This window comes from Typopeltis vanoorti, chromosome 22 (genome assembly GCF_054136105.1).
Source record: "Typopeltis vanoorti isolate ZY-2024b chromosome 22, IOZ_Tvanoo_1.0, whole genome shotgun sequence".
NCBI lineage: Eukaryota > Metazoa > Arthropoda > Arachnida > Uropygi > Thelyphonidae > Typopeltis > Typopeltis vanoorti.
The window spans coordinates 8,957,381-8,982,791 of record NC_143570.1 but is presented as its reverse complement, the minus strand read 5'-3'; the positions used below and the strand labels follow the sequence as shown (position 1 = coordinate 8,982,791).

Below are 25,411 nucleotides of genomic sequence, written 5' to 3'. Positions count from 1 at the left end.
CCCATATCCTCCAACTCATGCAATGGCCTTCAATACTGAATCCATTCAAAAGCTTTAACAAAGTCCAAAAATATCATGGCATACCTTGTCTAACTCAACCATCACATTATTATAAAATGTGAACAAGTTATTGAAGCATGACCTTTCCTTATAATGAACAGCATAGGTTTATTTACAGCAATAACAACAATAATAACTTAGTCGTTCTTGCAGATAGATTCTGACCATTCCTCCCATTATAATTTAGTTTCATTGACTTTCTATATTATTCTTATTATTGTTATACATATACAAGCACCTTCATTGATTCCATACTCATTGCAGATCTATTTTAAAAACATTAATCAACAATCATCAATACTTGTACAATATCTGTCATATTTTGCCTTGAAATCATTCACCTATAAAGCACACACAACTGACTCTGGAAATCTATTCCACTCATTCGCAACTCTCCAAGCAATAAATATAGTCCTCACTCCCTTGCTAATCACATTCCATGGATGACCTCTAGTCATCCATGGAATGTGATTAGCAAGAATAAATAAAGATTAATAAAGATTTTCCTATCATTATTCGTGTACTGAAATATTTCATCCATATTAGTCCTATAACCTACTCCCCAAGCAACTTAGATGTCTAATATATCTGCACTTATCCACCAATCAACAAGCTCCTGTAACCCACAAATCTTCAATTTGCCCTCATATGGGGAATCATATTGTCCTGCCACCACTAGTTACTTGACTGTGAATCCATTCCACCTCATTCCCATCTCCAAGAAACCCAAGCAACCAAATCTGAACACAATAATCCAGATGAGATCTGATCAAAGCCTTGTAAAGAGGAATAATAAACTTCTTATCTCTGCATGTTAGAGTGTTCCTTGATAACCAGGTAATCCTATGAGTTATTTTTTAATTTCTCTATTTCAATTACTGCATCCTTTACAGATGGTTATCCATCCACCATTACAGAAGCCTGACCATCTGAGTAACACTAGTATTTATATATGAATGAGGAAGAGAAAATTGAATGATGGCTGGTTAAACTGTGAGAACTCAGGTCTTTGTTCTCTGTGATTAACATTGCCTCCTTATTAATATTCAAAAGCTTTTATGTTGGTAATAGCTCTATGGATTTTGGAGCTCACCTGTTCCTTTATTATTATTATTATTACACCCTCCATGGAGTTGGCAGACTCATCGTGGGAGATTCATTCAACTGACAACATATTTATCATATTGAATCTTAAAATCCTTAACACTACTTGCATTAACAATACATTCTGGTATTGAGTTCCATCACTGACAATTCTCTATGTAAAAAATTTACTCCTCACACCAACTCTTCACCACACTCTTACCTAACTTCCAGGGATGACTTCTAGTTTTTCCACTCTTATCTTCTACTTTTTTTATAACCTCATCTGCATTAACCTGATAAAATCCTCTCACGATTTTAAATTTCTCTATCATATCACTGCTTTTCCTCTTATCCACTAAACTCTGCAATCCACATTTTTTCAACCTCTCTCCATAGAAACAGTCCAAAGTCCTGATGCTGTCTTAGTCACTCCTCTCTGGATCCTCTCCAATGTCTCCACATCACACTAAAAACCAGGTAATCAGATTTGAGTACACTAATCCAAGTGTGGTCTGACCAATGCTTTATACCAAGGGTTCCCAATCTTTTTGTTTCCTAGAGCAGCGCTTCCCAAACTGTGGGCCACGTCCCCCTTGGGGGCCGTAGGTTTCGTTGAAGGGGGCCGCAAAATAATGAAAACAAATTTAAAATGTTTTAAGACTAAGTAGATTTTTTTATTTTAAAAGAAATGTATTTAACTTTTATTATTTTTTATATTTTAATGGAAAATTCACACATTGGTGTTGGTTCACAAACTTTGCTTCCTGTATTTTTTGACCCTTAATGAATATTAGTAAATATTGCTTATTCATATGTTTCATTTCAAAGCAGTGGTTAATTGTATTTACTTCGAATGCTCTCCAGGGAAGCTCCAAATCTTCCTGTCCCTTTCATCAATCAGGGACTGATCAAAACTTGTTTTATATTATCACTGGCATCCGAGCTAGTTTTCTGTTACCAATAAAAGTTTCTCATATACTTCACACATGAAAAAAAGCTTAAACAAGTTCATGTGGGGAGATAGTAACTCCCTTGCAGTGATAAACAACACGCCCTCCCTAACAGCCACTATACTGCAGAGGCAATAAAAACAAGTACTTTTATTATGCCAGTGAATAAGGTATGAGGAGTCTGTGTAATATATTTCTCAACAAATAGTGCAATTAGAGACAACTGGGATAAAAACACACTAATTAATGAATCACATGTCCCCTCATACAGAAACTATGCTATATAGACTGAAACAAAACCATGTGTTGCATGGGCAAACACAATATCTAACTGAAAACTATTGTTATTAATTAGATGTGTGTGAGTTCGATTTCCCAAGGCAGCAATAAAATTCAACCAAACGTGTTAAAATTCGTAAAAGTGTTAAAACTAAGTAATGTATATATATAATGAATGTTATGGCAGGTTTCACATATGGAATTCGGTTGAAGAGAGTTAGCATTTCAACTCAATTGTCAGCTATGCTTTTATCTTTCAGTTGCGTGATCCTTTGTTAAAACCGCACCAATCATTTGCACGTTTTAATAACCTGCCTTTGCTGTCTGTTTCGCATTAGGGTTAATTACCATAAAGGGAGAAAAGTCACAAAAGAGAAAAATGTTCCTGGTCTGGGGATTCCCTTATTCAGGTAATATTCACTAATTTCATGTTATCAGTCTGTGGTGTGCCAGTATCGGTAAGTAGTGATATTATTTGATCTATTCTACGTTAAAAAATTTAACCCTGAGATGGATACGTCGCTGATAAAAAAATATAAAAAAATCCCGCGAACAATGAGAAAAAGCAGAAACAGACTCAAAAAAAAAAAAAAAAGGACAGTATTTCATATTTTATCAGAACAGCCCGCATCGTCTTCAGAACCAAACGGCAAGAGGCAAAAAATGTAATATATGCATTTGATTTTTGCAATATTCGCTGTGTATGTTTTGTATTGAATATAAATACAATAAATATTATAATAATACATCTCTCTATTACGATTTTTTTTTCGAGGGGGGGCGTGAAATATTTTAATTTTTGCAAGGGGGGACCTGACAGCCAGAAGTTTGGGAAGCACTGTCCTAGAGCACATTCAAAATACCGGTAGGGCGATGGGCAGCATCTATTTTTTCAAGCAAATTTTTTGAATTCTTTTGTTAAATGAATACATACAAAGTTTACATTATAATCAAATGTTTTAGTACTTGAAATTTTACATTATATAAAAATTTAAATATATATATATATGTAAGTTTGTGTGATCTTTGGCATTGCATTTCATTGGCCAGTGCTTCATAATTAGGAGAATATGATGATATTCCAGTTCTTAAACTGGAATGAACAACTTTGAATGCGCGTCTACTTTACATTGTATGCGTTTAATACTCGTCGTGTGTCATTAACGCATGCATCATATAGCATGCCATGAATTGTTGTGTGATTATTTCAAACTATACGGTACACGGTTGAACAGCGGCGGGCACACACAAATTGGTCGACAGGCATCATTGTGCCCACAGGCATAGGGTTGGGAACCCCTGCTTTATACAGTGGCACATCCACTTCCTTATCTCTACATGTTAGAGTACTTCTTATCATAGTAACTACAATGTGCAGCTGCTTTTTAACGCTAGCAATATCTCATTCACTTCCTGCAATATGGCACTGTCGGCATAGTACACAGCCTTGTATTTCTACACTTCAAAATGGACCTTGTAATTATTGATGTTAAAACTACAAACCCTCTCCTTTGTCCAGGTCAAAAGTATATTCAAATTTTCCTGAAGGGAATTAAACATAAGCAGTGACACTCATAATTCTTCCCGACTTTATATCATCAGCAAACAACTGAAGATCCCCAGTGAATCCACATGATATACTGTATACAAACAAGTTAACCAGCAAGGGCCCAAGAACAGAAACCTGGGGCATGCCACTGGTTATCCTCCTCCTTTTTGAGACACTGCTCCATCATACAGCTTGTGTACCAACTTATCATGTGGTAATCTATCAAATGCTTTTGCAAAGTACGAGAATATCACTGTATATGATTCTCCATCATTTAACACACTTGTTAACTTATCATAAAATGCAAGTGAATTACTAAAACAGGACCTACCCTTTACAAATTCATGCTGACCATCATAAAGAATGATATGTCCATCAACCCAATCCTGTATTCTATTCGTTACCAATCTTTCCAACACCTTGACTGCAACTGCAGTTATATAGACTGGTCAATTTAGAGATTTCTATACTAGAACCATGCTTGTGGAATGGTACAAATTTGCCTTCTTTCCACTCCTTAGGAACCCTATCCACTGCAAGACTTTCATTAAATAACCAGGTCAAGGGCATAGCCAACTGTGGTGCACATTCCCTAAGAATATGTAGTGATATGTCATCCATTCCCACAGCCTTATTAACATCTAACCCATCCATTCCCACAGCCTTATTAACATCTAACCCAACCAACATCTGATGCACCTCTGATTCTTTTACTTCCACTTCTCCAAATACTTGCCTCCTTTCTATATATTGCATGGCATCATTTACAGTGGTATGATATATGCTGATAAAGTGCTGGTTCGATAATTCCACTATATATTTGCAGCAGTTAGTCTGCTACCGTGACTATCCACCAATGTTAGTCTGCCATAATTATTCTTCCTCTTGCTTGCCATGTAGCGGAAAAATTCCCTTGAGTTAACCTTGGCCTGAGCCAATCTCCTCTCATACTGCACCTTTTCTTTTGTATTTTTGCCTTTAATACAAAGCATCATACATCTCCTCCAGGAGATGTGCTTTGCATTATGGGTAAATATTAAGATTAGTGATCAGAGCTTATTCTACTTTGACCATGAGTTGCCTTGGTCTTGCACTACCTGCAGGGTCAGCTAGACCTGCAACACTTGCAAGCACAAACTTGACTTGTTTGCTTACTTGGGAAATGGAGTAAAACCAGGTTTAAAATAGCTTGATATCTTTAACATTTATTATACCCAAGGTAAAATACTTTCTACATTTATATCTCCTCCTGAGATTTTTATTTAATAAGGTTAAAACACCTTATGGTAACTTGTTCTGGTAAAATACTTATAAGCTCTGTATTACTAAAATCTTGGTATTTCTAGCCTGGCTCCCACTGATGAGACCTCAATAAAGGTCGAAACCGGTCTGGGTAGTGGCCCCTTGCCTTTAATACAAAGCATCATAGATCTCCTCCAGGAGATGTGCTTTGCATTATGGGTAAATATTAAGATTGGTGATCAGAGCTTATTCTACTTTGACCATGAGTTGCCTTGGTCTTGCACTACCTGCAGGGTCAGCCAGACTTGCAACACTTGCAAGCGCAAACTTGACTTGTTTGCTTACTTGGGAAATGGAGTAAAACCAGGTTTAAAATAGCTTGGTATCTTTAACATTTATTATACCCAAAGTAACATAGAATGCATAATACATAACATATCCAAGTTAAAAAACTTTCTAAACTCTATCATGTCTTTTGCATTGGTCACTCGATTCCTATTTTTATCCTACAATGTCATTCTTCCAGAATCATTTCTCTTCCTACTGGTCACTGAGCTCAAAAATTCCTTAGAATTTTCTTTGGATCTCAGGGCCAATCTCTTCTCATATTCCAGTTTTGGCTTCCTTACCATACTAGTCACGCTTCTCATCTGAGTCTTATACTCATACTCTTCATGCATCTGCTCTCCATCCCTCTCCTTATATCTCTCTCATAACCTCTTTCTTACCTGCAGTTCCTGTTTGATATTGTGTGTCATCCACTTAACACCAAATTGATATCTTCACAAGATATCAAGCACTAATGATATCTCGTCCTTCCAATTCCTCCCTCCATGGAACTGCCCCAAGTTGACACCTAAGACTATTATAATCACTTGCCTTATAATTCTACATACATTCTTTTCTCTTTGATACTCCTACATGACTATTCATCCTCCAAGTCAAAACCACATGGTCACTCTCTCCAACTGGGGGAAGAGATACCATCTCAGTTATAATCAGTTCTTCTGATTCTATTACCAAATCCAACACTCTTGGATCCTTTTACATGTTGCCTAAGGCATTTGTCCCTCAAGAATTCTATAAATTCCATTCCCTTATTACTACATGCAGTTTCCTCTTCTCAATTTATACTGCTGTAGTTAAAATCTCCTATTACAATCATTCTTCTTCCACTTGCAAGCTCAACTGCCTAAACATCTCCTTCTCCTCATCCTCCCAATAATTTTTGGACAGGCTGATGCTATCAGCAACACTAATTCATCTCCTTTATTCCAGATACTACTAGCATTAGTATAAAGAATAAAAATGTCACTGTTTCTTTACCCACCATTATCCCCTCTAGACTCCACTGGATTCATCATTACTCACTGTATTCCACCCCCTCTCCCAAGCACCTATTCCCACAAGATATCAGACATAACATTCATCGTCACATTCAGCACCACAGCCAGAGGTCTCAATACCAATAAATAATTTCTCCAGCCTCCTGATACCAAATGAATTCAAATGCAGGCAATCCCTCTTATATCAATCCCTTCTTTCTTCAACTCATACTTCACACATTCAAAAACTCGCAACCAATCCTTCTATACAGTCTATATATACAATCATTTGCTATCATAGTCTTCTCCTTAATTCGATGTTATCATGTCTAGGTAATATGCTATTTTCACTTTCTCATGCTTAACACTCAATTCTTCCAGAAATTCTTTCATACTCTCTCTCTCTCATACTGTACAGACATTTGTTCCTACTAGAACTGCCATCTTTTTTACTTTTCTGTTCTGTTTTTCAATTATATTCATTAAATTTTTGATTTTAGCACTGGGAAAACTTGAAGTAATAACAAAGTCATCAATCGCAAGTTTTATAATCTAATCTTCATACCACATAATATCCTTCTTTTTATAATTGATTTTACCCACATGATTATTGTTATTCAGTAATTGATCTGATTCAATGCTTTTTTTTTTGTTTCTCATTTTCCTGCACATCTTTTCAATGTCTTGCTAATCTCGTTTCAGCTTTTTCCAATTCTCTCCTCATCAGTCTAATAATTTGTTTTAGTCCAGATATTTCTGAAGTTAATTCATATTCAAAACCTTCATTAGTTTCCTAAATGGCATGATATGGATGTGACAAAATAGGAGGAACTATTTTGTTTAATCATTGGCATTATAGCAATTTGTCAGGAAGGAAAGGAGAGATCAGCTGTGAGGGAAGCTTGTTTGGAACAGAACTTGGAGGATCTGTTGACAATTGTTTTAATAATACCGTATTGTTGGAAAAGGAGATGATTGGGAAGTTTGTTCCCAATGGCACCCTTTCTTTTTCAGTTTATAGAATCCCCCCCCCCCCCCCAACAACACACACACAAGTAGATACATACATAAACTAACTAGTTTTGTGGGTTTCAAGGTGTACTGTGAAAGGATGTTGAGCGGCAGCTGTACAGCTGTATGTTCCAATGGGCTTAGTACTGAGTGGGGGAATTATTGATGCTATTTCAGGCATGAAGAGGTGACAGGATGGCAGGTATGCAGTGCTTGCTGTATGTTTGCCTCCTGGCAGTTAGAAATGTAGCAGGTAAGAGACTGGGGAGTGTGTTTCTGTTAAAAATATAGGAAATGGGAAGAGCTTTGCAAGATGGAAATTAGATTAACATACTTCAGCAGCGTTATGTCAGAAATAAGTAAATGCTGGCTGAGAAAAAGACGAATAGTGTGAACGAGGGTGAGAAAGACGAATGTCATGTGAATAGGGATATAAAATTAAAGAGCGTAGTAGGTTTGGAAGGTGGTATTGATTGGATGGGTAAATGTCAAATGAGAGTAGGTTACAAGGAAAGGGAGAGAGGTAGATTCACCGAGAGAAGAAGTGGAACATACAAGGAATGAGTTCAGGAGTGTGAAAGAAGAGATTAGAAGATTGACAAGGATGAATGTGAAATGAATAAGAGTAGGAGTGTAAGAGAGTTATGGGAATGAGAGAACAGGAGAAAGTAGGAGAACTAGGGAATGAGAGAAAGGTGAGACAGTGCATAAACTAGGCACGGAGAGGTGACAGGATGGCAAGTGTCATGGGAGGGAGGGGAAGGGGGGAGAGAGAGAGAGAGAGAGAGTGAAGGATGCAGGTGAGCAAGGAAGGGACAGAGTGGTAAGAAGTGTGATTTATGGAGATTTGATGATCTGTGGAGTGCAAAAGAATGCCAGAGGAGTGTTTGCCTAGAGGAAAAACAGATAGTGCAATTATGGCAATTAAGTGAGGTGAAAGAGTGGATGATTGTGATGATGGGCACAAATGATTTGTGAGAGAGAGAGAGAATCAGGTAGTATGGCAGAAGAGAGGGAAGATAATGTGTTACCCAGATACTACTCACTTTGAAAGTAAGTCTCCACATGCACCATGGCCTGTACGAATCCTGTTAGCCATCATCCATATATTCCTGGGCAGGTCAAATCCAGATGGTTTTTGGAAGATGTTTATGTGATTGCAAACTTCAGGTGATACTGCTTGAGACCACAGTACATCCCACCTACTCACCATACTGTCATTCTGGCTAAGAAGATTACGGGTGGTTTTTATGGTAGGTCTTCTGGATTTTAGTCTATTAGATAAGGCATCTGGAATAAATTCATGTATTGGGAGATTTTGGTTATTTAAAATTCTTTTATATTCACAAAGCAAGGCTTCCTGTTGTTGCAGTTCCAGAGGAGCAATATGGCTCAAAGTGGGGAGCCATTGTAAGGGTGTACTCCTAACACAACCTGTTATTAAACACAGAGTGGAGTTAAGTTGAGTATCTAGTTTATTGACATGGTAACTATTGAGCCAGACAGGAGCACCATACTCTGCTGCACTGTAAACTGGACCCATTACAGTGCACCAGAGAGTTGTGGCACTTGAGCCCCATATAGTACCACAAAGCTTCTGAACTATGTTATTTCTGGTGTGAACTTTAGCAGCAATATTAATCATATGCTGTTTATATGTCAGAGTTCTATCCAGAGTTATTCCCAGATATTTAGGTGTCAGATTAAACAAAATTAATGTTCCATCAGCATATATCTCTGGTTTTTGATTTACAAGACTATTGTTCAGGTGAAAGCAAGAACATTTGGTTTTACCAGACTTTGGTAAAACCAAATATATATAATATATATATAAAACCGAATATAATATATATATATATAAAATAATGAATGGTATGATAGCCAGAATGTGTCAAAAGAGAGGCATAAATTATGTAGGTGACTGCAGTGCATTTGGGAATAGAAGAGGACTGTATGTGAGAGATGGCCTGCTTTTGAACAAGAAAGGATGAGAGAGAATATTGTTCTCTGAACAAGTGAGGGTTTTAGTGCATGAGAAACTAGAATTATCAGGGGTGAATAGTAGTAGGGTGGTCTCTTGTGGGACTAGTTACTTGGGAGAAGGGGGGGGGAACATATAATGTAATGCAGAATCCAGTAGAATCTGAAGGGAAAGATGATATGAGGGTTGTTTGAAAAGTTAAGTAAAAAAATAAGTTAAACACATTTTTTTTTTGGAAAAAATCAAATTTATTTCTCAACACAGTCTTCATAGAGGTCTACACATTTGGTCCAGGGAGTTTCCAACCAATTTTTTCCAATTTTTTAATCCCATCTAAAAAATAGGGTTTGTAAAATTGTGCAAAATAGTCATTGACAGCCTTGATGACATCCTCATCTGAAGAAAATTTTTTCCCACCGAGCCAAATTTTTAAGTTTGGGAACAAGTAGTCACACAGGACCAAGTCAGGAGAATACGGTGGATGTGGAACCAATTCGTGCAATTTTGCAATTGCGACAGCCGATGTGTGGGATGGTGTTGTCTTGAAAGAGCACTTTTTTTTGTGCACCAATCTTGGCCGTTTTTTCTTCAGTTCTTCTTTTAAATGGTCCAACAATGATGCATAATAGACTCCTGTTATTCTCTTATCCTTTTCCAAATAGTCGATCATGATAATTTCTTGGGAATCCCAAAAAACAGTGGTCATCACCTTTCCAGTTGACAAAACGGTGTTTGCTTTTTTCAGTGCTCTTTCCCCAGGCATTGTCCACTGTTTTGACTGCTGCTTGGACTCAGGTGTGTAGTGGTGGATTCAAGTTTTGTCTACAGTCACGAACCAACGCAAAAAATCCTGCAAACTGCGGTTAAATCACCAAACATTGTGTTGAAATGTCTTTTCACACGCTTTTTTGATCGACAGTAAACAATCACGGCACCCATAGTGCACACAGCTCTTTCATGTGCAATTTTTCATATAGGATATTCACATTTGAGATGCTTACAATCTCACGCACTTTCACTCAGTAGTCTTCCATAATGATACCATGGATTTTGTCAATCATTTCCTTTGTAGTGACCTCAGTCCGGCGTCTGGAGCATGCTTCATCTTCAATGGACTTACAAGCACGTTTAAACTTATTTATCCAAAAATAAATAGTCTTTAATGCTGATGCAGAGTCCCCGTGAATTGCATCTAACTCAGCTTTGATCTGCATGGCCATTCACTTCTTCAAAGAAAAGTGTTTTATCACTGCAAGAAACTAATTTTTTTCTATTTTTATGAAAAATGTGAACTATGCTTCGCATGTGGCTAAAATTTTGCCGGTTGTCATGAAAAAGATGATACATGCCAACACTGGTATGAATGAACGAATTGTGTCACCGTCTATTGGAAATTTACCAAACTTTTCAAACAACTCTCGTAGGTATAGAAACACTGACAATGTACTGATGTTTTTTTAAATGAATGTCAAGAGTATCTGAAAAATAAGGAGATAAATTGGTGGTGCTGATAGCTTCAGCCTGCCCAAAGATTACTGGGACCAGTGAGACATGGCTGACAGAAGATGATATATTGACAAGACACAGAAGTAGCAGGGTATAGCATTTTTCAGCAGGATAGGAAGGGAAGACACAGTAGTGGAGAACTACTCAGAGTAGAGGATCTGGAGGACAATGGCACTAATTTGAGATGGAGGTGATCAGGACAGGATATTTAGCAGTGGATGTTGCTATAAACAAGGTGCAAAGAGGATGAAGAGCAGGAGGGTTTAGCCAGTTTAGCTTAACAGACTGCAAAAAGAATGATCATATGGGAGATTTTAACTACAGCAGTATACACTGGGAAGAAGAACCAAAATAGTAAGAGGACAAATTTCTGGAATTCTTGAAGGACAAACATCCAAGGTAACATGTAAGGGGCACTTGTGTTTTACTAATCTGACAGCCTTTTATAAGAGAGGTTAATGTGGTCTAAGGCATTTGACAGGGTACCACACAATAAGCTAATATTTAAGTCACAGCACATATTAGGTTAGTGAATTAAATCGAGGATTTGTTGTCTGAGAGATATCAGAGAGTTGTGTATGACAGAGTGGTATCAAAAGAAATGGTTACAAGTGGGATTCCACAGGACTCAGTATTGGAACTTGTATTGTTTATCCTTTATCTCAATGACAATGTAAATGGAGTGCAGAGCAATATTCAGTTGTTTGCAGATGATGTGAAGTTGAAAAGGATTATTAGTAATAGTGCAGATCAGCAGCTGTTCAAGAGAATTTAAATAAGCTAGACAGATGGACAAATGAATGGGAGTTTCAGTTTAATGTAAGATCTTGAAGTTAGGGATCCATCAGTGGATCCCAAAAGGATATACACAAAAATATATGTTAATTCACATGTAAGGCAGGGCTGCTCTTAGACCCAAACAAGAGTCCCCTGCACTTTAGAGGGAACACATGTCACAAACACAAAAAACAATTATAAGAGGTAAAAAAATGAAATATTCAGAATTGATCTTATGGGAAAATAAATTTTATGAAATAAACATATAATAATTTATGAATTATGTATGTCTTTACTTTATTACTCATGTAAACATTACCAGTGAACACCCAGACATATGCAATGATAATTAAATTCAATAATTTATGATATTTTGTGAACTTTCAATCATATAAAAACTACAGATTTTTTTTTTTGTTGTTGTTGTTATGGAGGTATATTTGTCAAGTAGGAGGATAGAACTTATTTTATTCAACAGTCTTTTAGCTTCGTTTATAACTTTTAAATATTTAGACACATGGCATGTGAGCTTCCAATTTATTCTTGTCCCAGGTCCCACAAATATTAGGAAAGAGACTAAGGCAGGGTTTTCTTTATCTTCCTACATTTGTAATCTGCATGGATCACATTATTAAGGAAAGGAATATTAAACCTAACATTTAAATAGGTTATGATCATTTCCCTTATGTAGAAAGTTTCATTTGGTTAGAAATTAAATTAAACTTGTCAAGAAATTATATTCTTGTTCAATCCTTTATTCAAATGTAAGCAAACAAAGTTTGTGTACAAAGTATCTTCACGACTAAGCTAATTCTGTACAGAGGCTGATGCCTTAGTGCTCTATAATGCAAAGCACATCCTTTCGGACATGTATAGTGCTATGCATTATGGAAAGGGTCACTACTCAGACTGGTTTTGACCTTTATTGAGGTCTCATCAGTGGAAGTCAGACCCAGTATAGATACCAAAGTTGAATACCTTCTCATAAGGCATAGCATTATATATGTCCAAAAGGATATGTGCTTTTTATTATGAAATACTAAGACAATTGATGTGAAGTCATCAGTAGCTATATAAAAGTAACCTAGTTGTGAAGATACTTCACATGCAAAATTTGTTTGCTTTCACTTGGATAAAGAATTAAACAAGAATATAATTTCTTGACAAGTTTAAGTTTCTCATTTCTCATACAGCTCTCATTTAATCTGAAAATTAAATGATAATACCATCTTAGATTAGCTTAGCTTATACATTTTGAACATTAATCATTTCAAGTTTGTTTTTGATATCATTGGTTTTAATATGGTTCTGCAATTGATACCATTTGTTCACACTCTTAATTTTTACTCAGAAACTTCTTATATCTTGATTTCAACAGTGACATTTGGAGTCATATTTTGAAATAACTGGCAATACTGAATTCATTTTTACTTGACTACTGTTTTCATGAGATTTTGCTTGCTTCTTTTAAATTACTTGTGTAGTTATTAGAAGGGGAAAAAAAGCTGTTACTTGTATTATATGCTGTTTGTTATGGCACTGATGCCTACCAAAACAATGGCTAGTACACGTGAGATTTTTGTTCACTGCAATGTGTGTGAGATGTGCTTGTTGGAAAAGGGAGAAGATTTTGTAGAATAGGAGCAGAACTGGTGAGTGCATGAATAGGAAGTGTTTGAATATTAGGGCCAGAAATGTGGGAGAGAGAGAGAGAGGTAATGACAAGAAGCAAAAAAAATCATCATCATCATTATCAAATTCCTGCCATGCGCCCTCAAGGGGTGTACAGGATATGATAGTACTACATGAAAAATTTACATCATTACTAACTCCCCATCTACAATTTTCCTCCAAATCAGTCTGTTACTTGTTCAGACTCCAATATTATCAGATCTTATATTTCTATCGTCTAAGGCATTTTGTACCATATCAATTCATCTATATCTTGGTCTTCCTCCAGGTCGTTTTGCTGCCAACCTGGCAGAGAACACTTGTTTTGCTAATCTTTCTTCACCCATTCTGATACCACTTGATATTAGCTGTGCTAATGCATTCCTGTATGCTGACAATATCAAGTTCTTTCCTAATATCCTCATTTTTAATATGATATTGCCATTGATGTCATCTGTTCATGCCTCTAATCTTTCTCAGTACTTTCAGATCTGTGGTCTCTAGTCTTTGGTCAAGTGTTTTACTTCTGACCCAGCTCTCAGATCCATAAGTTAAAACTGGTTTGAACACTGTCTTGTATACCGCTAATTTAGTGTTCTGACTAATTTCTCTCTTATTCCATATGAATTTATTCAATTGACTTCCTACCATACCAGCTTTGTTGATTCTGTTGTCTATTTCCATATTTAATTTACCATCTTTACTAAAAATCATGCCTAAGTAGCTCAAATGTTTTACTTGTTCCACAAGTTCTCCGTTCACAACGCAGTTGATATTTTCAAAGATTCTGGCTATTTTCATTGTCTTTTTATTGCTGACCATATCAAATACAACAGTTATTCAATTTAGTCAGGGAATCTTGCAGACTTGTAGCAGATTTATTTAGAAGTATAACATCATCTGCATAAAGCAAAGAGCTGACATTAACATCTCCAATTTTGATATCATGTTTAATACCATTTTCCTTCATAATATGATCCATATAGATAATGAATAAAAGAGGGGATAATGTACATCCTTGTACATTATCCCCTCAATTGAAGTTAAATTGGTGTTAATTGATTGTTAAATCTGGTGTTAAATCACACCAGATTTAACATTAAACCATCTTCCTGTACTTCCTTCAATTCTAACTGCTGACTTACAACTCAAATAAAGACTAAGTATTGCTTGATATGATGCCCCATTGACGCCATATAACTGTAGCGTATTGAATAGCTTCTCTCTTGGCGCATTGTCATATGCTTTTCCAGATCGACAAAACTTAAATACAGATCTTTGTAGTTGAGGCTTGTTGAAAGTAAAGTGGTGGAAGTGAGAAAGGGTGACCAAAGTATGAGATAATAGCATGAAAGAAACAACAGAAGATGAAGAGAGTAAATGTGAAGTCCCAGCACAAAATGCAAGATAGAATGGTTAAATAAATGCCATGTGAGTGGCATGGCAGAAAAGGGGGGGAGGAGGGGCACACATGATGCAGAGTTTAAAAGGGAGGATAAGGGGAGTTTTTTTTTTTATTTTATTTATTTTTATTTTTATGGAGAATCCATGATGAGAGGTGTGCTTGAGAAATTCATAACAAAATCAACTCCTGAGGTAAAAATTAAGGATTCCAGTGTTAGGATTCAGAGAGGGGAAAGTGAAAGAAATGATTGCTTTAGCAGGTGACAAGTGAGGTTATGAATTATATGAAGAAATATGCTGTCATCACATGTTGAAGGGAAGTTTAGAAGAAGGACCATGATTGCAAATGATTCAATGCATAAGTTTTGGAAGGTGAATGGTATAGAGTTTGTGGATGCATGGAGTGAGTTCATGGATGAAAGGATTTATATATGGATAATGGGTTGCATCTGAATGGATTTAAAATTAAGTGTCTGAAGAAAATATTTTTCAGTGAGTGTTTGGAAGTGCAGAGTCCAGGAGACTAGGGGTTTTTTTGGAGGGAGAGAGGAAAGAGGACAAGAGAATGGGCATCCTTGAGGTGAGTGAGCCATCTTAACTTCTGAAATTGAGTAGGATAGTCAATCCTACAAATTGAGGGAGGTTACGGGTCAAACACAGGCCAAGGGAATACAGCAGTTTATGTATACTAATACCAGAAGCATCAGGAATAAGTGGGAGTTTACAGCATTGGTCATCTCAACTTCACCAAAAGTGATAGGCATCGGTAAGACTTGGTTGAGGGAGGGCAATGCTATATTATTTTCAGAAAAGACAGAGGAAAGGTTTTTGCTATCATAGTAGAAGAAGAAGAACTGAAGCTAAAAAGAGTAGAAGTTCAGTAGAAGGACATGGATGCAGAGGGCACTACATTTGAGACTATCTTGTGTGAGACAGAGACCAAGGAATGAAACATATCGTTGGTTGCTTGTATATTAGGCAAATCAGAATGAGTAATTAATATGGGGACCACTAAGCCATACTCTGCAAGGAGGAACAGTTACAGGGGGAAAAAAAAGCAAATAAAATTTATACAGTTGTTAAGAGAGAACTACCTGAAGCAACATGTAACTGAAGAGACCTGGCTCAAGAGTGCTACACCATCATATCATCAGAAAACTTGTCAGTAACCATGACTGCTTCTAATTGGTGAGAGGAATCATGCAATTATGATATGGGAGATTGCCAGGTATGGAATTTTCAGTGAAGCAGTAAGTGGAATTTCAGGTGATTATCACAAGCTGAAAAGTCAGCATGAAGCAATCTGAACATTAAAAGATGTCAAAAAAAGAAAGCATAAATCAGGTTTGGCATCCCACAAATATACAGGCCATCAAGTTGTTTAGCAAAAAGCAAAAATGCCATATATCAATCATAACTGCTTTACACAAAGTTTAGGGAAGCCCTCTAAAATGCTGAGGATTCCTGCATAATGAAGCAAAAATCAAGACTTAACCCTACACCAAGTTTGATCCTCTTTCATTAAAAATCTAACTATTGCTAATCTTGGATATGACATGTGCCATGCTACAGAGCCTGACAACAATAAGAGGCATTGTTCCACTGCATATGGAGTAATTAACTTAATGTTTTGTTTTGTTTTTTATTCTGATCACTTGTTTTTATGTACTAATTGTGGAGTTCTGATAACATCTGTAAGTCAAATGACTTATGCTACTTGTAGCATAAGTCATTTGACTTACAGACGTCTCTGTGACGGAGACGAAATATTGGAAGTATTAAAATTATATTGTTTATTTTATTAAACTTGTTATGTCTCAAAATATCTGGTCTCTATACTGAAAATTTTCTGTACCACAGGACTTTATTCTGTGTTTGAGAAAATAAATTTGTTTTTTGAAAAAATAAAATATAAACAAGAAGAACAAGGGGGCTCGCGAATTTGAGAAAAATTTAACAAAGGGCTCAGGCGAGCCCCATATAGCTCACCACTGGATATAACCCACAGGATCACCTGAAAAAAAACCACCATGCTCCACCATAGTAAATTCAAAAAAGAAAGACTATTCTTTGAATCTTCATCTGCACTCAGGAATCAACCTAATTTAAACAAATACGAATACATTACACTTTCCAAAATTTGGGAAACTTTAATTATCAGAGATCCCTCTTTACATCCTAGGCCACCTGCAAATGCCCATAGAGGGCACACCACCTAGATAGGACTTTAGTTTCACTGACTATTGTATTGTATTTGTGTGTGTGTTGTTACAAAATGTTTTTTTGGAATCCCTGAAGATGTCTCTGTGACGGAGACGAAATATTGGAAGTATTAAAATTAGTTTTAATCCTTTCTCAGTGCTGATAATATTTCATTAAACCTTGAACATGAATTCTTCACAGCACTTAAGCCTCAACACATGGATTACCTTGCAGAGCTTTATGCCATAGCACAGATTATTAAACTTGTATCTAAGCATGTCATAATCACCTGCTTTGAAGTTCCACAAATACCCCTTCTTGATAGAATACTCCTCATGTTTTACAATTTCTCAAGTCAAGACCACATTGTCACTTTCATCAATTAGAGGCAATGTTTTCACCTTGGTTATGGATAGCTCTTCTGATCCTATGACGAGGTCCAATATTCTCCCACCCCTAGTCCCCTTACATGCTGCCTTAAGTAATTATCTCTCAACAAGTGCATAAATTCTATTTCCTTCCTGCCATGTAATCGTTCTTCTTTCCAGTCTATATCTCCATAGTTGAAGTCTCCCATAATAATCATTCGACCTGTATGATTTGGCAATGCATGTCTTCCAGATCATCTGTGGAACTCCCTGGCCTATAGCAGCAAATAACTGTATAATTTGTCTTACTGTCCTTTATCTCACACCAGATTATTTCAAATGAACAGCCACCCTCCCAACTGTCTCCTATTCTTTTTGGCTGCAATTCATCTGCTATTACCATGAGTACTCTTTCCCCCATCCTATCTTCCCTGAAAATACTAAACTTCACATTAAATCCCTGTAACTACATCATCTGCTGTTAGCCAAGTCTCACTAATGTTTATAAATTTTAGTAAGATTGCACTAACCAATGCCAAAAACTCCTCCCTCTTGTTCCTGATACTTCTGGCATTAGTATATAGAAACTGAAGCATTCCTTTAGTCCTCCCCCCACCCATCATTATCAGACCAGCTCTTTGGGTTTCTTTGTGAGTGTCAGTGAGAGAGAGATAAATAATTTATTTCAGAGCTCTTGAAGATTTAATGTCTAAATGACATCATCAGTTAAGTTCATTGCTAAAATTTAAATAGGCAGCTAATCAAATTCTTACTAGTTGTAGTACTATGACACATTTTCTTAGTCTAACAAGTTCAAGGGAATATATTATATAGCAATTTATATTGTATATATATTTTGTTTACATTAAATAAAAAAAATTTTAAACAGTCAAAGTCTTTTCCTTTATAGGTCACATGAATTTTGAAGTCAATGTGCCATCAGGGATACAAATCTGATTTATTATCTTAACCAAATACTATATAAAAAATTGATTAATGTTAAATTACACTCTGATTAAGGAAGGTGTATTAAGATCTGCAACTGTTCAGAGTGGGAGTAAAGTGTGTGTTAATTCCTTGTAACTCATACACTATTTGTAAGATAATTAAGGAAATTTGCAAGTTGCATATAATTTAAAATAATTTAAAAGATATTAAAACAATGCATCAAAAACTACTGTATTTAAAATATTGAAAAAGTTCAATTTTTTTTTAATAAAAAAGTAAAAAAAAAAAAAAAAAACTAACCATATCTGTGGAAGGAATGTAGAAGTCTGACACTGCAGCAGCAAGATAAAGAAGAGCTTTATGCTCTAATGGGTTAAGAGCTTTGGCAACAATTCGAAGTAGATGCAAATATTCAGTTAATGCTGTAAAAGTAATTTTCAAAAGTCTGCCAGAATTCTTGACTAACTCATAGCTTTCTAATATAGGTAAAAGTTCCTTTACCATCTCCTGACCCACTAAAAGTAAAAAGAAATTTAACAAAAAAAAAAAAATTATAATTAGTATTTAATTCAAAAGACATATACAGTTGACTTTAACTAGAACAGGCTTAGGATATAGCAATTTATATTGTTACAGAATTTTTTGTTATAGGGAATAGTTTCTTTTCTATAATGAATTTTCTCTAAGACAACATTGTACCTATGAGGTTTTAGGTAATTTACAGTAGTTTGCTATAGTAAGTGAGTTTGTTATAATGGTGAATGCTTACAGATTTAATTGAAACAGCTCAGAAGCAGGCCCATACTCATGCACAGGTGCATGAGGCTCTAGTTAGAGGGTCCCAAAAATTAAGGCCAATTTTTCATGCTAGAGTGCACCTCAGGCTGGCAGGGTCTGAGGAGAATATTTTCTTGAAGCCCTACCAGCCTCCGGGAAAAATGTAAATATGGCCGTGCTCAGAAGTTAGAAAAAAATTTGCAAAAATAATTGCTAGAAATTAAAATAGTACTAACAAAGAACTACTTCATTGTGTATTATAATACTAAGTAACTTTCCTGAAACAATATATTTTTTATTTATAGCTCTGCACCAATGGTAGTTAAAGTTCTCATATGATCTTAAAATAAAAATTCTGTCATGCTTTTATTATTGCATTATATAAGATTGCTAAAATTCCTAATAACATAAGTGAATTTATCTTTTATAATTATACAATTGTGCACGAATAGGGTGAGGAAAGATTAGCAAAACAAATGTTCTCTGCCAGGTTGGCAGGAAAACGACCCAGAGGAAGACTAAGATATAGGTGGATTGATACGGTACAATGTGCCTTAGACGATAGAAATATAAGATCTGATAATGTTGGAGTCTTGACAAGTAACAGACTGATTTGCAGGAAAATTGTAGATAGGCAGTTATTAATGATGTATTTCATGTAGTACTATCATATCCTGTACACCCCTTGAGGGTACATGGCAAGAATTTGATGATGATGACAATTGTGCACATCTAACTTTTATTTTAAATATATTTTTCAGTCAGAAACAATCAAATTGCTAAATTCACTTATAGAGTTGATACTAATGGCTGATTAAGAAAATATCAAGCAAATAAGAAATTTCATCTTATTTCTTCTTATTATACGAGACCTCCAGGGAGTCAAAAAACTCACCAAGAGAGGCTATAAATCACCCAAACCAGCTGTCATACTTTCCCTTAAATTCATTCATACTAGATGCACTCACTACCCCTAAAGGCAAACTATTCAACTCACTCATTGCTCTCTAGGAGAAAAACCTAGCTCTTACCCCCTTTCTTGACTGTGAACAAACTTCCATGGATGCACCTGTGTTCTCTCCCCACCTTTGTATAATGAAAAATTTCATCAGACAATATCCTATTATATCCATTCAAAAGTTTATAGACCTCTATCATATCACCCACTCTTTCTCCTTTTAACCAGTCTACAATCCACATATTCGCAAATTGTCCTTGATCTAAATCCCATAATCTGGATATAATCTTTGTAACTCTTCTTTGCACCCTCTCCACAGCTTCTTCATCCCCTTATCTGGGAGACCAAATCTGCACACAATAATCCAAAATGACTTCCCTATCTTTACATGTCAGGGTTAGCTTCAACATCACAATCATCCTCTGAGTTGTATTTGCAACTTTTGCTATGTGAACTTTGAACTTCAAATTCCAATCCACCAATATGCCAAGATCCCTTGCCTCCTCAGTTTCTTTTAGTATAATCCTGCTAATATATTATGCTGCTAGAAATCTAATCATGCCAAAGTGCATAATTTACACTTACTAACAATAAACTGACAGCCATTTGCATTTGCCCAGATTTCCAGCCTATTCAAATAATTTTGTAAGTGCTGAATATCAGTAGCATCCTGATTGCCCTCCCTATCTTTGCATCATCGGCAAACAATTGCACATCTGATGTTAGACCCTGCCTGATGTCATTAATGTATACATTGAACAATAATGGCCCAAGGACTGAACCCTGAGGTACACCACGGTCACTTTAAATCTGGCAGATTCACACCCAACGTATACTACTTTTTCAATATGAATAACCCAAAATAAGTTAACCACTTTATGTGGTTAACTTTAAACATTGTTAAAACTTTAAAATTTAAACTTCCAACTTGAAACATTGTTAAATAGATTAAATCTCTCTCTCTCTCTCAAGCACAATTAGGGCATAGAAAAAGTTATTTAAATCTATATGCCAAATGCAAAATTTTGCAATTTGGATCAGTCACAAAGAAGAAGATTTTTCCAACATGGTGATATGCTCCATAGGCCTATTAACATCTAGAACAGTCAACGCTTGATACATCTCCGATTCTTTCACCTCTAATTCTCAGCACATGCTAGACTAATGTGGCTACCTATATTTACAAGCGAATAATATTATTATTATTATTACCCCAAGACCTCATGGAGTCAAAGACTCATCTGAGAGGTCCTTTTATCACACACAAAACTCATTATACCTTGAACACATTCAAACTCCTTGCAGACACCACACTCTCAGGCAAGGCATTCCAATCATTTACAACTCTGCACGAAAAAAATCTGCCTCTCACTCCCCTACTCACACCTTCTTTATACAGTTTTCAGGGATGACCTCTGGTTCTCCCCCCGATCTCCCACTATTTTCTGTAGAACTTCTCTAGCATTGATCCTATAACAACCCATTACCAACTTGCAGATCTCTATCATATCTCCCCTCCTCCTGTCCACCAGACTCTGAAAATTACATCTTCTCAATCTTTCCTCATATTTGACATTCCAGAGGTCAGAAACTACCTTAGTCAGTCGCCTTCAGACACTTTCCAACATCTCTTCATCGTTCTGAAAACCAGGTGACCAAATCTGGGCACAATAATCCATGTGTGGCCTAATCAAAGCCTTATACAAAGGAACAAGAATCTTCCTACTTCTACACGTCAGTGTCCTCCGCATCATTTCCAGAAGCCTTTGTGTTGTCTTCACAATTTTGGAAATGTGTCCCCTAAATTTCAGATCCTTATCGCTATCACCCCCAGATCTCTTATTTCTCTCACCTCCAACAATATATCCTCACCAAGCATAAATTTTCCATCCCATCTTTGTTTTCCAAATTTTGAAACCTTACATTTTGCAACATTGAACTCACATCCCCATTTCCGTGCCCAATCAGTTTCTCCTTTAAAACCTTACACAGAAGTCTTCTTGTAAGGCCACAACATCTTCACTACTCTTCATGGTTCATCCCAACTTTGCATCATCTGCAAACAACTGAATATTTCTATCCAAATCTTCACCTATATCATTAATATACAAGTTCAACAGTAATGGCCCCAAAACAGACCCCTGAGACACTCCACTAGTGATTTTCCTTTCCCTGTATATCACTCCCCCCCCATACACAACCTGTTGATACCTATCAGACAGCCAGTCTCCAATCCAATGCACAAATCTATTATCCAATCCCATCTGCTCTAGTTTAACTATCAATTTATCATGAGGTAGTCTATCAAACGCCTTTGAAAAATCTAAGTATATTACTGTGTATCCTTCTCTTCTGTCCAGGGAAGCAGTCATGTTATTGTAATAAGTAAGTAAATTACTAAAACATGACCTCCCTTTAGCAAATCCATGCTGTCCATCAAAGATAATACCATTGTTTTCAACCCAATTCTGGATCCTAGTTCTCACAAGCTTCTCCAACAACTTATCCAGAACAACTGACACACAGATAAGCCTATAGTTTTAAGCTTGAGTTCGATCACCTCCTTCATGAAGTGGCACAATCTTGCCCTCCTTCCACTCCTTAGGAATTTGACCGAGTGCAAGACTTGTATTAAAAATATATGTCAAGGCAGTTGTCAACTCTTTGGCACATTCCGTCAGAATACGCGGTGATATATTATCAAGTCCCACAGCCTTATTTACATCTAGTTTCTTAAATCCCCAAACACCTCTTGCTCACTTACAGTCAGTCTCTCCTCCCCATCATCAACTGCTCTCAATCTCCCCATGAAGTCACATTCACAAGATTGAAAGATCTTTATGAACTGCTCATTGAATATCTCCACCACACATTCTGCAACAACTGTCTTTATACCATTTTCTCCAATCAATGTCATCCTTCCATAATCATTCTTTCTTTTGCTGGCTACATATCAAGAGAACTCCTTAGAATTCTGTTTGGCTTCATTAGCTAACTGCTGTTCATATCTTTCTTTAGCTACCCTCACCAACCAAGTCAAGTCACCCTCCTTGCCTGGTCTTTGTAGACCTCATGGAATTGGTTATTTCCACTTCTCTTATGCTGCCTCCACAATGCCCTCTTTCTCTGTATCGCATGTTTAATCTCTTTATTCATCCATCTCACATCTACCTTATTTAACCTTCTCACCCTTGGAATACATTTAGACACTGCATCTACTAGATAGTTTTTGAAAATCCCCTAAGCTGCATTGATCTCTTTTCCAGCTAACTCCTCATTCCATGTTACACCCGCAAGCTGTCTCCTGAGCTCTTCATAATCACCCACCTTGTAGTTCCACATATACTCTTTTCTCACAGAGGTCCTCACTGCTGGCAAACACTCAGGTAATCACCTCATGGTCACTGTCACTAATTGGTGGATGATTTGACACCTCATTTATAATTACATCCTTTGATGAGATGACCAAATCCAAGACCCTCAATCCTCGTGTGCCCTCTGTTACATACTGTCTTAAGTAGTTATCCCTCCAAAAACTCAAGAGAATCATTTTCTTTACTTCCAGTTGCTATCTCATCATTCTAGTCTATATTGCCATAATTAAAATCGTGCATAATGATCACCCTGTTTCTTATTTGCTTGGCTAATTTGATTATACATTTCATTATCACCACCAGTGCTTTTTTTCTGGAGAAAAAAAGTCCCGGTACTCACCATGAAGACGTTATTACAGCAACTTCCACACTTTTAACATATCCTTCAATATACCCTTGTTGTCTCGCTTTTTTGGTATGCTTTGTGCGCTGCACTCTCCTTATGATCGTAAATCTTTTTTCTTAATGACATTAACTGTTGTTTGCGAGATTCTCCAAAAGGACTGATTTTACCATTTGACCACTCTGCTTAAATTTTCGTTCCCATGTGTTCATCGACAACAAGGCTTCCGACATCACAAGATGCTTTGCAGCCCAACATTTTATTCTTGACATACAGCCACTCGTTTCTCTCGCAGAAGTCATTTTTCAAAAATGTCCAGAAGCTGCTTCCTTTTGACCACGTGGATCTTCGTCTTGGTTTCGTGATCCTCTTCACCAAGTGTATTTTCGGTGCTAGTTTTCTGTTTTACAGGATCACAAGTAGATTCAACAATTTCTGCTTCTTCACCCTTACTTTTTTTCTCATTGGCATAAAGCAACTACTTATTTTACTCATTCTGAACAATGATTGCACTGATTTAACTTAGATTAATTCAAAACTCATGTGAACACCTGCCTGTTGCAGAGTGAATATAGAATTGATAAACCTATATTGGAAGCAATCGGAAGTGAACACAACTTCCTGTTTCCGATTACGTACCAACCTATGAAACAGGAAAGCAGGGTACCAACTTATGAGTAAAAAAAACTGAAATTTCAATTCGTGAACAAAGTACCACCTACCGGAATATTTATAATACATTTTGCTGTCAATAAATTGCAAATTTTTAAAAACTTAAAAAAAGTGCCAGTACTGCGTACCTTTGCGTACCGCCAGAAAAAAAGCACTGATCACCACAATCCACATTACTTGGTCTATAACAACATCCAACCAAGTATTTGATTCCATTGACCTCTATATAATTAACAAAATTTAAAACTGGTAGATAAATGGAATGTATCATCAATAAAAAAAGAGATGTAGTGGAATTATTTAATGAACATCTTAACAGTGTATACCATACTTGTGTAAATAATACTATGCAACACCTAGAAGAAGAAGAAAGGCAAATAACAGGAGAATTAGAGGTGAACGAATCAGAGATGTATCAAGCGTTGACTGTCCTAGCCTATGGGGCATATCACCATACATTTTAAGGAACATGCAAAAGCGTTAGCTATGATCTTGACTTAGTTATTTAATGAATCCTGGATGAAAAAATATTCATAAGCAGTACAAAGAACGCATAATAGTACAACTTTAACAGCAAGGACAGGTTTCCAATTATAAATCAGCCTGTATACCTATAACTGCAGTCAAGGTAATGGAGAGGTGTTGGTTAGGAATAGAATACAGGATGAGTTCTTGAGATCTCTATGATGATGATTGGCATTCGTTTTGTGAACAGTAGGTCTTGCTTCAACAATCTACTTGCATTTTATGATAAGGAGATAAATATGTTGGATTAAGGGTAATGATATTTTTGGAATTTGCAAAGGCATTTGATAGATACCATATGACTGGTTAGCGTACAAGTTGTGAACAGAAAATAGATTGGTTAGATGGACTGGAGTTGATTCTTTAGATGATACCAGCAAGTTGTGTATGATAAGAAAGTGTC

The 25,411-nt window shown here is 36.3% G+C and overlaps 1 protein-coding gene across 1 annotated transcript in view; it reads right to left on the bottom strand.

The window, feature by feature from the left end:
- Ppcs (phosphopantothenoylcysteine synthetase) overlaps positions 1–25,411 on the bottom strand; it is a 178,095-nt gene that overhangs the window by 68,154 nt on the left and 84,530 nt on the right. The window contains exon 4 of the mRNA XM_090412409.1: positions 18,660–18,874. Coding sequence (XP_090268535.1) covers positions 18,660–18,874 — 215 coding nt within the window. The remainder of the gene's footprint in view (positions 1–18,659; positions 18,875–25,411) is intronic.